This window comes from Plectropomus leopardus, chromosome 17, assembly GCF_026936395.1.
Source record: "Plectropomus leopardus strain MGB_pleo_1.0 chromosome 17, ASM2693639v1, whole genome shotgun sequence".
NCBI classification, from domain to species: domain Eukaryota; kingdom Metazoa; phylum Chordata; class Actinopteri; order Perciformes; family Serranidae; genus Plectropomus; species Plectropomus leopardus.
This window is the reverse complement of record NC_142192.1, coordinates 34,500,080-34,512,579: the sequence shown is the minus strand read 5'-3', so window position 1 is coordinate 34,512,579 and position 12,500 is coordinate 34,500,080. Positions and strand designations below refer to the sequence as shown.

The window sequence follows — 12,500 nt, the reverse complement described above, 5'->3', positions numbered from 1 at the left end:
CCTCTACGCATGTGGTTTCAATCAGTCACCGACACGTCAGGTGCAAGTCCGCAGCATCGGCTAAAAGAGGTGTTGTCAGACTTGCTGGCGGCATTCCAGCACACTCACATACAAAAACACGAGGCCCGGCTGTCCCTAAAGTATTACCAAACTCAACTTACAGAGTCAAAGAGATGAAACCAGTAGATAAAATCGAAATGAGCTTACACTAGGAAGATACAGCGTAAAATAAAATAAAAATAAAAATAATTTTTAATTAAAGCTGCAAGCAGCGATGAATGGGCCCTCACACCCCCACGCAAGTCGGGGTTACTGGCGTGACTCCAACTGTCCCGATCTTTAATTTAAGTGACAGTCGGAAAGTGCACGCAGAGAGTTTGGACCACTGAAGGAGATTCTTGACATAGTGTAGTATTATTCTACGACCACTAGCTTGTGCTGGAGAACACAAAATCTTAGTCACCTTGGTCTACATCATTTGTAGACCAAACCATGAAAATATCATACATATCAAAGCACAGCTGTGTTAAGAGGCTTACATCCTTTTTCCAGTTGGTGGCGCTATGATTATCATACTTATTTGACATGTTGATGTGTTCAGTGCTGCAACTCGATCAAACATGTAAAATTTGGGGCCAATAGGTTAATGCAAACTGAAGTTCTTTTTTGGTGGCGAATACTGCATTGCCAAGGCAACTGTGTTTATTGAAAACATATGATCTTCACAAGGAGGCATCATGAAGGTCTTAAAGCAGTATTTGTCACCAAGTGTGAGCTGAATGGTGTCAAACTGTAAGGAGATGCACATAAAATATAAATCATATAACTTCCTGTCTCCAGTAGGTAGCGCTATGATGATAACTCAGTTGAGCCATGCAGATGTGTTCAGGTCAAGACTCATATCAAGCATGAGAAATTTTGGGCAGATTGGATGATGTTTGACTGAGTTACAACAACTTTCTGTTTCATGGCGAAACATCAAAGTTGGACACCAAGCCACGCCCACATGGCGTGACAAAAACTCAATTTTTTAAATCAGATAGTGGCAGCTGCATGTCACTCATTTGAGCTGAGCCTGACCACGCCTCACCCGATGCTCGCTGTCGAGCTCCTCCTCCATGTGGGGCTCCTTGTGGAGGAACTCTATGAGGTAGTGGAGGACATTTGGTTGGCCTCAACGAAGATCTGGCAAACCGTAAGATAAGGGGGAGCAGAGCCAGAAGGCAAAGCTCTTAATCTACAGGTCCATCTACATCCCAACCCTCTTATGGTCCTGAGCTTTGGGTAGTGACTGAAAAAAAGGCTCAGCCTCAGAGAGAGGGTCAGGAACTCGGACATCCGGAGAGAACTCTGAGTTCTTCATGTTGAGGAGATTCAGCATCTGACCAGGATCCTCTCGGTTCTTCTGTTGGAGGTTTTACTGTTCAGCTGGTAGTTTGCCCCGTGGTGGACCCAGAACACTTTGGAGGGATTATATATCTCATCTGATCAGGGAACACCTCGGGATCCCCCAGGATGGAAAATGATGTTGAGGAGAGGGACGTCTGGTGTGCCTTGCTCAGCCTGCTGACCCCACGCCCCGACCCTGGATTAGCAGAAGATGATGGATGGATGCATCACTAAAAACAAAAGAAACATTTAGATTATTGACATATAAGACAAACAAAAGCATCAAATCCTAATTATTGGTCTCAGTTGGTTACTCAAATTTTTGCTGATTAATTTTCCTTGATGGAGTCGCAAAAGTTCAAATGTCCGTAGTATACATTAATTAATTGATTATTAATTATTTCTGTGTTTCAGATTTACCTTCAGATATTCGAAAAGTGATCGTTGGTGAAGAGGAGCAGCAGGAGTGGAGCTTCAGTGTGGACCAGGAGGATCCAGATCCCCCACACATTAAAGAGGAGCAGGAGGACCCAGAGCCCCCACACATTAAAGAGGAGCAGGAGGAGCTGTGGAGCAGTCAGGAGGGAGAGCAGCTTCAAGGTCTGGAGGAGGCTGATATCACCAAGTTCCCATTCACTCCTGTCCCTGTGAAGAGTGAAGATGATGAAGAGAAACCTCAGTCCTCACAGCTTCATCAAAGACTAACTGAACAGATGGAAACAGAAGCTGATGGAGAGGACTGTGGAGGACCAGAACCAGACAGGGACTCACATCCAGATACACATTTACAACCAGAGACTGATGATAGTGTTGATAGTGATTTTTGGAAGGAGAGCAAAAAACGTTTATCTGGTTTAAAGTTGTTGAAAATTGATGAAGTTCTTGCCAGTGATTCAAGGTCTAACACTGACAAGAAGTCATGTAGCTGCTGTGACTGTGGGAAACCTTTTGCCCACAAGAGACTTCTGAAACTACACATGAGAACTCATACAGGGGAAAAGCCGTTCATCTGCTCAGTATGTAAGAAATCGTTTAAACAGAGAGCTCATTTACGGTCACACATAAGAATCCACACAGGAGAGAAACTGTTCAGCTGCAGTATTTGTAACAGAAGATTTGCCTGGCGTCATCAAGTCAACAGACATAAATGCGTTGGTAGTCAGTCCTTACAAGAACGTTATGGAGAGGACTGTGGAAGACCAGAACCAGACAGGAACTCACATCCAGATACACTTTTACAACCAGAGACTGAGGACAAGACTGGAGACTCTTCTGAACCTGAGACTGAGGACAGTGATGATTGGAGGGAGACCAGAGAACCTCAGTCAGGTTTAAACTCTCTGAAAAATGATCGAGTCAGTGTCAGGGAGAAACCATTCAGCTGCTCCGAGTGTGGAAAACGATATGGCACCAAGGGTAATCTAAAGAGACACAAGATGTTTCATACAGGAGAGAAACCATTTAGCTGCTCCGAGTGTGGAAAAAAATTTAGCACCAAGGCACATCTGAAGATACACTTGAGAACTCACACAGGAGAGAAACCCTTCAGCTGCTCAGTTTGTAAGAAATCGTTTACAGAGAGTGGAAGTCTACACAAACACATGAGAACCCACACAGGAGAGAAACCATTCTGCTGCTCAGAGTGTGGGAAAACATTTGGCATCAAGGGGAATCTGAGGATACACATGAAGTTTCATACAGGAGAGAAACCATTCAGCTGCTCTGAGTGTGGGAAAACATTCGGCCGCAAGATACATCTGCAGGTGCACATAAGATCTCACACAGGAGAAAAACCATGCACATGCTCTGAGTGTGGTCAAGGGTTTGACACTAAGAGTTCTCTGAGGATACACATGAGAAGTCATACAGGAGAGAAACCTTTCAGTTGTCCACTTTGTCAGAGATGTTTTACGCAGGGTGGATCTTTACAGAGACACATGAAAATACATACAGGAGAAAAACCTTTTGATTGCTCAGTTTGTGGTAAAACATTTATACAGAAGGTACAACTTAAACAACACATGGTTCACCACACAGGAGAGAAACTCTTCAGCTGCACTGTTTGTGACAAAAGGTTTACCAGGCATCAGCAGGTCAAAAAACATAAATGTCTCGGTCATCAGTCCACACAAGAAGCTGATGGAGAGGACTGTGGAGGACCAGAACCAGCCAGGAACTCACATCCAGATTCACATTTACAACCAGAGACTGAGGACAAGACTGGAGACTCTTCTGAACCTGAGACTGAGGACAGTGATGACGGTTTGACTTGACAGCTCAGCAAAACTTAGTCTGAAATACATTCTGATGTCAAATTATATTAATTTCTAAAATGAGTGTGGATGGATGTGCACAAGAAAACTAAAGGCAAAAATGCCAAGAAAACGATCTTAAAAACAAAAACAAAAAATTAATTTAAAAATCTGTCCAAATTTTTTGAAGATAGAGGAATAAGAAAAACATGATTATTATAAAATAAACTTCCACACAAAAGTCTTTACAAATCACCAATATCTGAAAAAAGTAAGGTTTTTCATTGAAATTCCCCATTTTTTTTAAGAAGACCTGCCTTCCTGTTTTCTTTAAAAATCGGCGGTAAAATAAGTCTGAAATGTGGCCATTTAAATCTGGAAAAGTAATTGAACTTGCAGATAGCAATTTCCAGACCTGGAAAAGTTTTAGAAAACTAAAATACCCTGAAAATTTCTGAAAAAATAAGGAATTTCTATTCACAAACCTGTATAATTACATGATGTGTTGAAGGACTGTCAGAAATGTGAAAACCAGGGTGCTCGGTGGCTCAGTTGGTAGAGTTGGCGCCCCATGTATAGAAGCTGTGTCCTCGCTGCAGCCGCCGCGGGTTCGAGTCCGGCCCCGGCCCTGTGCTGCATGTCACCCCCTCTCTCTCCCCCTTCCACACGATGTCTATCCTGTCAAATAAAGGCAATAAAAAGCCCCCCCAATTTTTTTTTTTTGAAAGAAATTTGAAAACCAGTGATAACTTTTGTTTTTACAGTTTCTGACTAATAAATGTGGTAATTTTGGAGGTTTTCAAAGAAAACATCCCAAAAACTGTTAAAAAATAAAAACAGTAGAAATAAAAATCCACAAAAATCTCCAGAAGTTTCAAAGAAAAAAAAATCCCCAACATTTTTAATAATTATCAAAAAAAAAACATCACCAACATCTTTTCTTTAACAACCAAAAGTTTGTAAAGATAAAAAGGTCATAGCATTTTTTTTAAGAAATCTGAAATAAAGCATCAGTCCCTTCCCAGTGCTTAAAAGATCATTGGACATCCTCCCCCCTTTTTTGCACCACCCCCCTTATAAATAATGAACAGTCCCTAAGTTATATTTAACTATTCAGTCCGAATCATGTTCTGAATTCATTATTTTCCAAATAATATATATTTAAAAAGTTGTTAAGAAGTGATGAAAAAGAAGTGATCTGGAGGATCAATGGTTCGACTCAAAGTCCTGGAAAAAGTCCTGGAAAAGTCTCGATAAGAATGTGTGTGAATGCTGTCGTAGTGTCAGACTGAGAGCTGCAAACAGGACGGAGTGTCTGCTCACACACACACACACACACACACACACACACACACACACAGTGTTATATTGTGTGTGTGTGTGTGTGTGTGTGTAGACAATGAGGTCATTGCCGAGGTGACGCTGTGTGTGATTCATAAAGGTGTGACTGAGTGTGTGTTTGCTGCAGGTGTATTAGCTCTTTCAGCTCTGTTTTCTGTTAGTAAAATGTATTTTTCAATAAATACAAACATCAGCAGCTTCTGTTGCATCATTTATTGATTCACTTTTCTGCAGCCAAAAACAACAAAACAACATGCTTCAAGCTACCAAAACAACATATACTGTACTATCTATATATCTATACATATACCTATATGTGAAGGCCATAAATATATATATAAATATATAATTTTATATGTACACTTACATTACAGTGATATTCTTTGTAACTTGTTTCACTTGATGAATCCCAGTTGCTTCTCCGCAGATTTTACGAGTGTTTCCTACTCTCTTGTTTTGAAGTCAGGTGTACCGGAAGTGGTCGTCTTTGGCTCAAGATGGCGGCTGTCAGATGGCTCAGCGATCAGCTGTTCGTGTGTGAATCCGTCAGTGCTGATAAAGTGTGAAAATGTGTAAAGTCCAAATGCTGAGAGCGTTGGTGAAGCAGCGACTAACTGCGGCTGCTGAAGAGATATTTGGGCTGTTTGAAAGAACGATAGCAGAGTACGAGGAGGAACTTTCTCGATCAAAAGAGGAGAACGAGCGACAACGGAAACTACTGGACGCTGTTTTCAACCCTCAGCTCCGGTTACACAGAGCAGGTCTGTTTACCTGAGGGACTGTTCTCTATTTATCACAGCGGGGCTGTTGAACTGAGGGACTGTTCTCTATTTATCACAGCGGGGCTGACTAACTGAATATACTATTTAATAAATAAAAAATGATCAACTTATAGTTAGGGCTGGCTCAGGCTCTCCTGTTTGATAAAACCTGAACTCCTGTTCAACTTACTGTTACTATGATGGCGCCGCGGATGGCTGCCTCGGTGTGTTGGTGCGCACTGTTTTGTCTTGTTTTGTTTGTTAATTCTGTGTTTTGCCAGTTCTCTAAGAGCTCCTACACCAGAGAAGAGCTCATGAACATCAGGGCCTCAACCCCTGATGATTTTTTCCCGGAGTTTATTGCGCCTTCTGTGGATTTATTGGACATTCTGGTCAAAGGTGCACTCACTTTGGCTCATGCAGTGAAGCGCCGGAGGAGAGGGAGACGCGCCGGTGCGCTTGTGCGTCTCCGTAAGCGCGGACGTCGCACACCTTTACCTGGGATGTTTCTCTCCAACGTGCGCTCACTGGGAAATAAACTGGACGAACTTCAGCTACTGTTGGGGAAGAACAGAGACTTCTCTTCATCTTCTGTTCTGTGCCTCACGGAGACGTGGCTGTGTGGAACGACACCGGACTCTGCGCTGCAGCTGGCAGGATTCCAACTCCTCAGAGCGGATCGCCACACGGAGCTGTCCGGCAAGATGAAAGGTGGAGGTATCTGTTTTTACACGAACAGTGGCTGGTGTAACGACGTGACAGTGATCCTTCAGCACTGCTCTCCTCATCTGGAATCTTTTATTATCAACTGCAAACCTTTTTATTCCCCCCGTGAGTTCGCTTCATTCATTCTGGTTGGTGTTTACATCCCACCGTCGGCTAACGTGCACGACGCACAACGCACGCTCGCTGACCAGATTCTCTGTGTGGAGCGGACCTACCCGGACTCTTTTGTCATTGTGCTTGGTGACTTTAATAAAGGTAACCTCTCACATGAACTCCCTAAATACAGACAGTTAATCAAATGTCTGACCAGAGAGGAGAACATTTTGGATCACTGTTACACCACATTAAGCGGTGCCTATCACGCCGTCCCCCGTGCTGCACTGGGACTCTCGGACCACGTGATGGTCCATCTGATTCCTGCATACAGGCAGAAACTGAAGCTCTGTAAACCTGTTGTGAGGGAATCAAAACAGTGGACCAGTGGAGCAGTGGAGAATCTCCAGGCGTGTTTGGACTGCACTGACTGGGATGTTTTCAGGACTGCTACCAAAACTCTGGATGAGTTTACAGATGCTGTGACGTCCTACATCAGCTTCTGTGAGGACAGCTGTATACCAACACGGACCAGGGTGGGTCATAACAATGACAAGCCCTGGTTCACAGCAAAACTCAGACAGCTCAGGTCAGACAAAGAGGCAGCTTTCAGGAGTGGGAACAGAGACGGTTTCAGAGAGGCAAAGTATGCGTTTAGCAAGGAGGTGAGAAGAGCTAAATGTTTGTACTCTGAGAAACTCCAACACCAGTTCTCAGCCGGTGACACTGCCTCTGTGTGGAGGGGGCTGAGGCAGATAACCAACTACAAACCCAGAGCCCCACAAGCTGCCAATGACTTGCGTCTGGCCAACAGCCTGAATGAGTTTTACTGTAGATTTGGAAGACAACGGGACAGTCCTGACTCCATCCCCCATCACACCTCTGACCAGCCTCAACCCTCCACCTGCACTGGATCCCCTCAGGGCTGTGTTCTTTCCCCTCTGCTATTCTCCCTGTACACCAACAGCTGCACCTCCAGTCACCAGTCTGTCAAGCTCCTGAAGTTCGCGGACGACACGACCCTCATCGGGCTCATCTCTGATGGAGACGAGTCCGCCTACAGGAGGGAGACAGACCGTCTGGTGTCCTGGTGCAGCTTGAACAATCTGGAGCTCAACGCTCTAAAGACAGTGGAGATGCTAGTAGACTTCAGAAGGAGCACAGCCCCACTCACCCCCATCACCCTGAGGGACTCTCCAGTGGTCACGGTGGAGTCCTTCTGCTTCCTGGGCACCATCATCACCCAGGACCTCAAGTGGGAGCTGAACATCAGCTCTCTTACCAAAAAAGCCCAACAGAGGATGTACTTCCTGCGGCAGCTGAGGAAGTTCAACCTGCCAGTGAAGATGATGGTGCACTTCTACACCTCCATCATGGAGTCCATCCTCACCTCCTCCATCGCCATCTGGTACGCTGCAGCTACCGCCAAGGACAAGCGCAGGCTGCAGCGTATCATCCGCTCTGCTGAGAAGGTCATCGGCCGCAGTCTGCCTTCCCTCCAGGACCTGTACGCCTCCAGGACTCTGAGGCGTGCAGGTAAGATTGTGGCCGATCCCTCCCACCCTGGACACAAACTCTTTCAATCACTCCCCTCTGGCAGGAGGCTTCGGTCCATCAAGACCAGAACTTCACGCCACAAGAACAGTTTCTTCCCGTCTGCCACCGGCCTCATAAACAAGGCCCAGGTCCCCCACTGACGCACTCTCCTCATAGACTGTACGTTACATTAACGTGTTCATTAATGCACATCACCGGCTCTGCTGCTGGTCATGCGGCACATCCACACCATAAAGCTGCACTCAAACCTGTATAAATGTGAATTTCAATGTAAATATCAATATATATCTTGCACTCCAACCATTCTTGTATATAACTTTAATTCCATGGTTCTGTTTCTTGCACTGTTACACTGTTACTTGTGTTACTTGTTTTGTTTTGCAATGCTAGACCCGTACTTTTTATATTTTATATTTTATATTTGTATCTTCTATTTTATCTGGGGTTTTTTTTCTATATTTATGTTGCACCAACCCACCAGAACAAATTCCTCGTATTGTGTTAACTATACCTGGCAATAAATCTTTTTCAGATTCTGATTCTACTTTTGGAGACTTTAGATTTCAGAGTTCTGGAGGGACAATAGGGAACTATGTGCTCTCTTAGATATGATAGAGCTAGACCAGACCTATATCAGCCATACTAGGGGCTGGTTCTAGGCAAGCTTAAACCAGCCCTAATTGTAAGCCTCATCAAGTGATCTCTCAGGGATTGTAGAGGTTCCACAAGTTTTTGAGCTATGATTTGAGCAAGCAACATTTCTCTAATTCTAAATCTCTATTTCTGTCTGTGCTTCCTGTGTCCTGCAGATGTCCAGCAGCTGTTGATGGTTAAAGAAGAGGCTCCCCTCCTCAGGGTGGACCAGGAGGAGCCAGAGCCCCCACACATTAAAGAGGACCAGGAGGACCCAGAGCCCCCACACATTAAAGAGGAGCAGGAGGAGCTGTGGAGCAGTCAGGAGGGAGAGCAGCTTCAAGGTCTGGAGGAGGCTGATATCACCAAGTTCCCATTCACTCCTGTCCCTGTGAAGAGTGAAGATGATGAAGAGAAACCTCAGTCCTCACAGCTTCATCAAAACTGAACAGATGGAAACAGAAGCTGATGGAGAGGACTGTGGAGGACCAGAACCAGACAGGAACTCACATTCAGATACACATTTACAGACCGGAGACTCCTCTGAAGTTGGAGATGATCTTGGTGAACCCCCGTCAACTCTGAACAGGGACAAAGTCACCGTCAGTGATGAGAGTTGCCACGCTGAGGGGAAACCATTCAGCTGCTCTGAGTGTGGGAAAAGATTTCACTCCAAGACGAATCTCAACATCCACATGAGAGTTCACACAGGAGAGAATCCGTTTGGCTGCTCTGTTTGTGGTCGAAGATTTAATCAGAAGCAAAACTTTGTGCGTCACATGACCCATCACACAGGAGAGAAGGTTTTCAGCTGCTCGCTTTGTAGGAAACGATTTAAATACAGCGGAGACGTGCGGAGACACATGAGGATTCACATGAGAGAGAAACAGTCAGCCTCCTGTGATAGTGACGTAACCATCCAGGGAGGACCAAATCCCTGTGACGACCGCACAGAGTCGCCTTTAAACTCCCAGAACAAAAAGGACGAAGCAGCCAGAGATGTAACTGAGTGTGAGAGGAGACATAAGAGGATTCACACAGCAGAGAAACCATTTTCCCGCTCTGTCTGTGGTAAAGGATTCTCTCTGTGGGCAAACTTGATGCATCACATGACGAGTCACAAAGGAGAGACAACTTCTACATCCGGTGACACAACAGCTCCTATCACCCACACTAACATTCATGAACAACCAGAGAGACATTTCAAACGAGAAACTGAGGACACGTCTGCAGGATTCTCTGCAGTGGAGACTGAAGTCAGCTGTGATGATCTGAACCAGACCACAGAACCTCATTCAGGTTCAAAGTCTCCAAAAACTGATGTAGGAGGATATGTTGGTGGCAAATCATATGTCTGTGCCGAGTGTGGGAAGAGATTTGGAACCAAGACCGATCTGAAGGTGCACCTGAGGGTTCACACGGGAGAGAAACCCTTTACCTGCTCAGTCTGCAGGAAAGGGTTTTCCCAGAAGTCAAACTTACTCTGTCACATGCCTCGTCATACAGGAGAGAAACCCTACAGCTGTCCAGTTTGTCAGAAACGGTTTACATTTGAGGGATATGTTGGGACACACATGAAAATCCACAAAAGAGAGACACTGTCAGCTTCTACCACCCTCAGAAACACCCAAAGAGAAACAGAGAGTCCGTTAACACCAGAGACTAAAGGCACGACCGGACCCTCTCCTAAAAAACAGAGCTCTAATGCAGGGGCGTAGCCAGATTTTTTTCATGGGGGGGGGCACAGGGGGTACCAAGATCTATGTTGGGGGGCAAATGCAAAAAATTTTGGGGTTCTCAAAATGCATTTTCTGGGCACTAGGGACAACTGGGCACCAAAACCATTTGGGCACTAGGGGTGTGTGAGCGCTTAGACAACTGGGCACTAGGGACATGAGGGCAGCTGGACAACTGGGGAGGTGTTTAGGTGTCCACACGTCCCTAGTGCCCAGTTTTCCAGTTTGGGAAACACTGATTGCTCTAACTGCATATGTGCAAAATCACATAACAAAATACTCAAGAGTTTTTCAGAGACAGATCTCATCAAGTTAAGGGTCTGTGGACCACATTAGAGGTCCCTGATATTAAAAGGTTGATAATCACTGCTATTAATCACAATTAGAGAATGAACAACAGTGTAGAAGAACTTTGTTTTGATATATAATACTGACAACCGGAATGAATGTAATCATTTTATCACTTTATTATTATTATCATTTAAGCAAATGAATAAAGGTGGCCAAAAATACAAAATACAAAAAGAATGACTCATTCACTAACATAACACCTTTTGACAGTAGAGTCATATTACGCCAGACATAAGGCCAAATACTGCATTTTCTTTTTTTTTTTTTTTTAGAAATCCTCAATATAAAACACAAAGGAAATTGTTGAAAATAAAACAGAGAGAGAGAGAAAGTGTGAGTGAGTGTGTCAGAATAAGATAGGATAAGCAGCAATACAATTATAAGAGTATAAAAGTATAATTTTAGGTGCAGACACTTCAAAATAATAGTATTTTGCGATTTCCATGTGAGTCACAAAACACCCTTAGGAACACATCCATATCCAAGGCCTTGGCCCTCTTGGACTCAACACTTAGCACCCCAAGATCACTCAGTCTGTCATCATTCATGGTGGTGCGCATGTGATTTTTTTATCAATTTCATTGCAGAAAAGCTGCGTTCACAAGAAGCTGTGCTGACAGGTAGGGCCACTGCAATTTTGCACAACCTGAACAGTTCAAAGAAGACCTCACTGTATGGCTCTAGGAGTAAACTGGTTAGAGTCTGCATCCCAGCCGCCTTCTTCCTCTCCAAGATGCGCTGAGAAATAGAGTGATTGTACTTACCTCACGTAAACAGAAGGACCGAGTTCTGACACGGCGGTGACGGTCTTGAATTTCGTCATGTCTTCCGGAAACAGGACGTGCGAATCCGGTCAAATTTCAAAATAAATTAGATTAAATGAAGTTTATATTGTGTTGCTTGTCCGTAGTCAGGCCAAAGCACGAGAGATAAACACACACGCACGCAAATAGACGCCCGTCCAAACACATGATCTCTCACACACACACACACACACACACACACACACACACACACACACACACACACACAGCCTAGAAGGAGAAAAATGAGAGATCCCTCCCAAACGCTCTGTGTTTACTTACCGCTAGTGAATGTGGAAAAACTGAAAGCAGGCGGAGATAGCCGAGCACTGCCGAACAAAGTCGATGTTTGACCGGCGCGGAAAGAGCGCAGCAGAACGCAATTATGATGCGTACAGCCAATTGCCTGCGCGTCGGCGGTACGCGCGCGGCGCTTCAAGACTTGACAACGATTTAAAAGCACATCCCGCATGATGATTGACGACAATCAGAGCCAATGGAAATGGGGGGGGGCACACGGGGGGGCCAATGAGATTACAGGGGGGGCGGGTGCCACCCTGTGCCCCCCCCAAGCCCTGCCCCTGCTCTGATGGGAAGTCACATATCTGCTCCGAGTGTGGGAAAAGATTCCAAAGCAATGCCAATTTGAAGGTTCACATGTACGTTCACACGAAAGAGAAACCGTTCACCTGCTCAGTCTGCGGGACAGGATTCTCCCAGAAGGCAAACCTGATGCGTCACATGACACGTCACACAGGAGAGAAACCACACAGCTGTTTGGTTTGTAAGAAACATTTTTGTCATGGTTCCTGCATCCTCCTCTCCCTCACTGCCAGTAAATTTCTACTCACCTTCCTC

General features: G+C 44.9%; 3 protein-coding genes across 3 annotated transcripts in view; all 3 read left to right on the top strand.

Moving 5' to 3' along the window:
• Positions 1-5,178, top strand: part of LOC121965570 (uncharacterized) — a 6,877-nt gene extending 1,699 nt beyond the window's left edge. Inside the window, exon 2 of the mRNA XM_088090654.1 lies at positions 1,804-5,178. Coding sequence (XP_087946780.1) covers positions 1,804-3,662 — 1,859 coding nt within the window. The 3' untranslated portion in view covers positions 3,663-5,178. The remainder of the gene's footprint in view (positions 1-1,803) is intronic.
• A 125-nt stretch (positions 5,179-5,303) lies between these two features.
• The window catches only part of LOC148186765 (uncharacterized), a 9,809-nt gene continuing 2,612 nt past the window's right edge, over positions 5,304-12,500 (top strand). The window contains 5 exon segments of the mRNA XM_088090030.1: positions 5,304-5,743; positions 8,929-9,177; positions 9,218-9,663; positions 9,781-10,469; positions 11,750-11,759. Of these exon segments, the coding sequence (XP_087946156.1) occupies positions 5,551-5,743; positions 8,929-9,177; positions 9,218-9,663; positions 9,781-10,469; positions 11,750-11,759 (1,587 nt within the window). The 5' untranslated portion in view covers positions 5,304-5,550.
• LOC148186766 (uncharacterized) lies at positions 6,246-8,755 on the top strand. Its single transcript, XM_088090651.1, has one exon. The coding sequence runs from the start codon at positions 6,247-6,249 to the stop codon at positions 8,257-8,259; it is 2,013 nt and encodes a 670-aa protein (XP_087946777.1). The 5' UTR covers position 6,246; the 3' UTR covers positions 8,260-8,755.

Bases quoted from the DNA above. Each gene is read 5' to 3' on its own strand.
- LOC148186766 (XM_088090651.1), top strand. From the start codon at position 6,247: ATGTTTCTCTCCAACGTGCGCTCACTGGGAAATAAACTGGACGAACTT.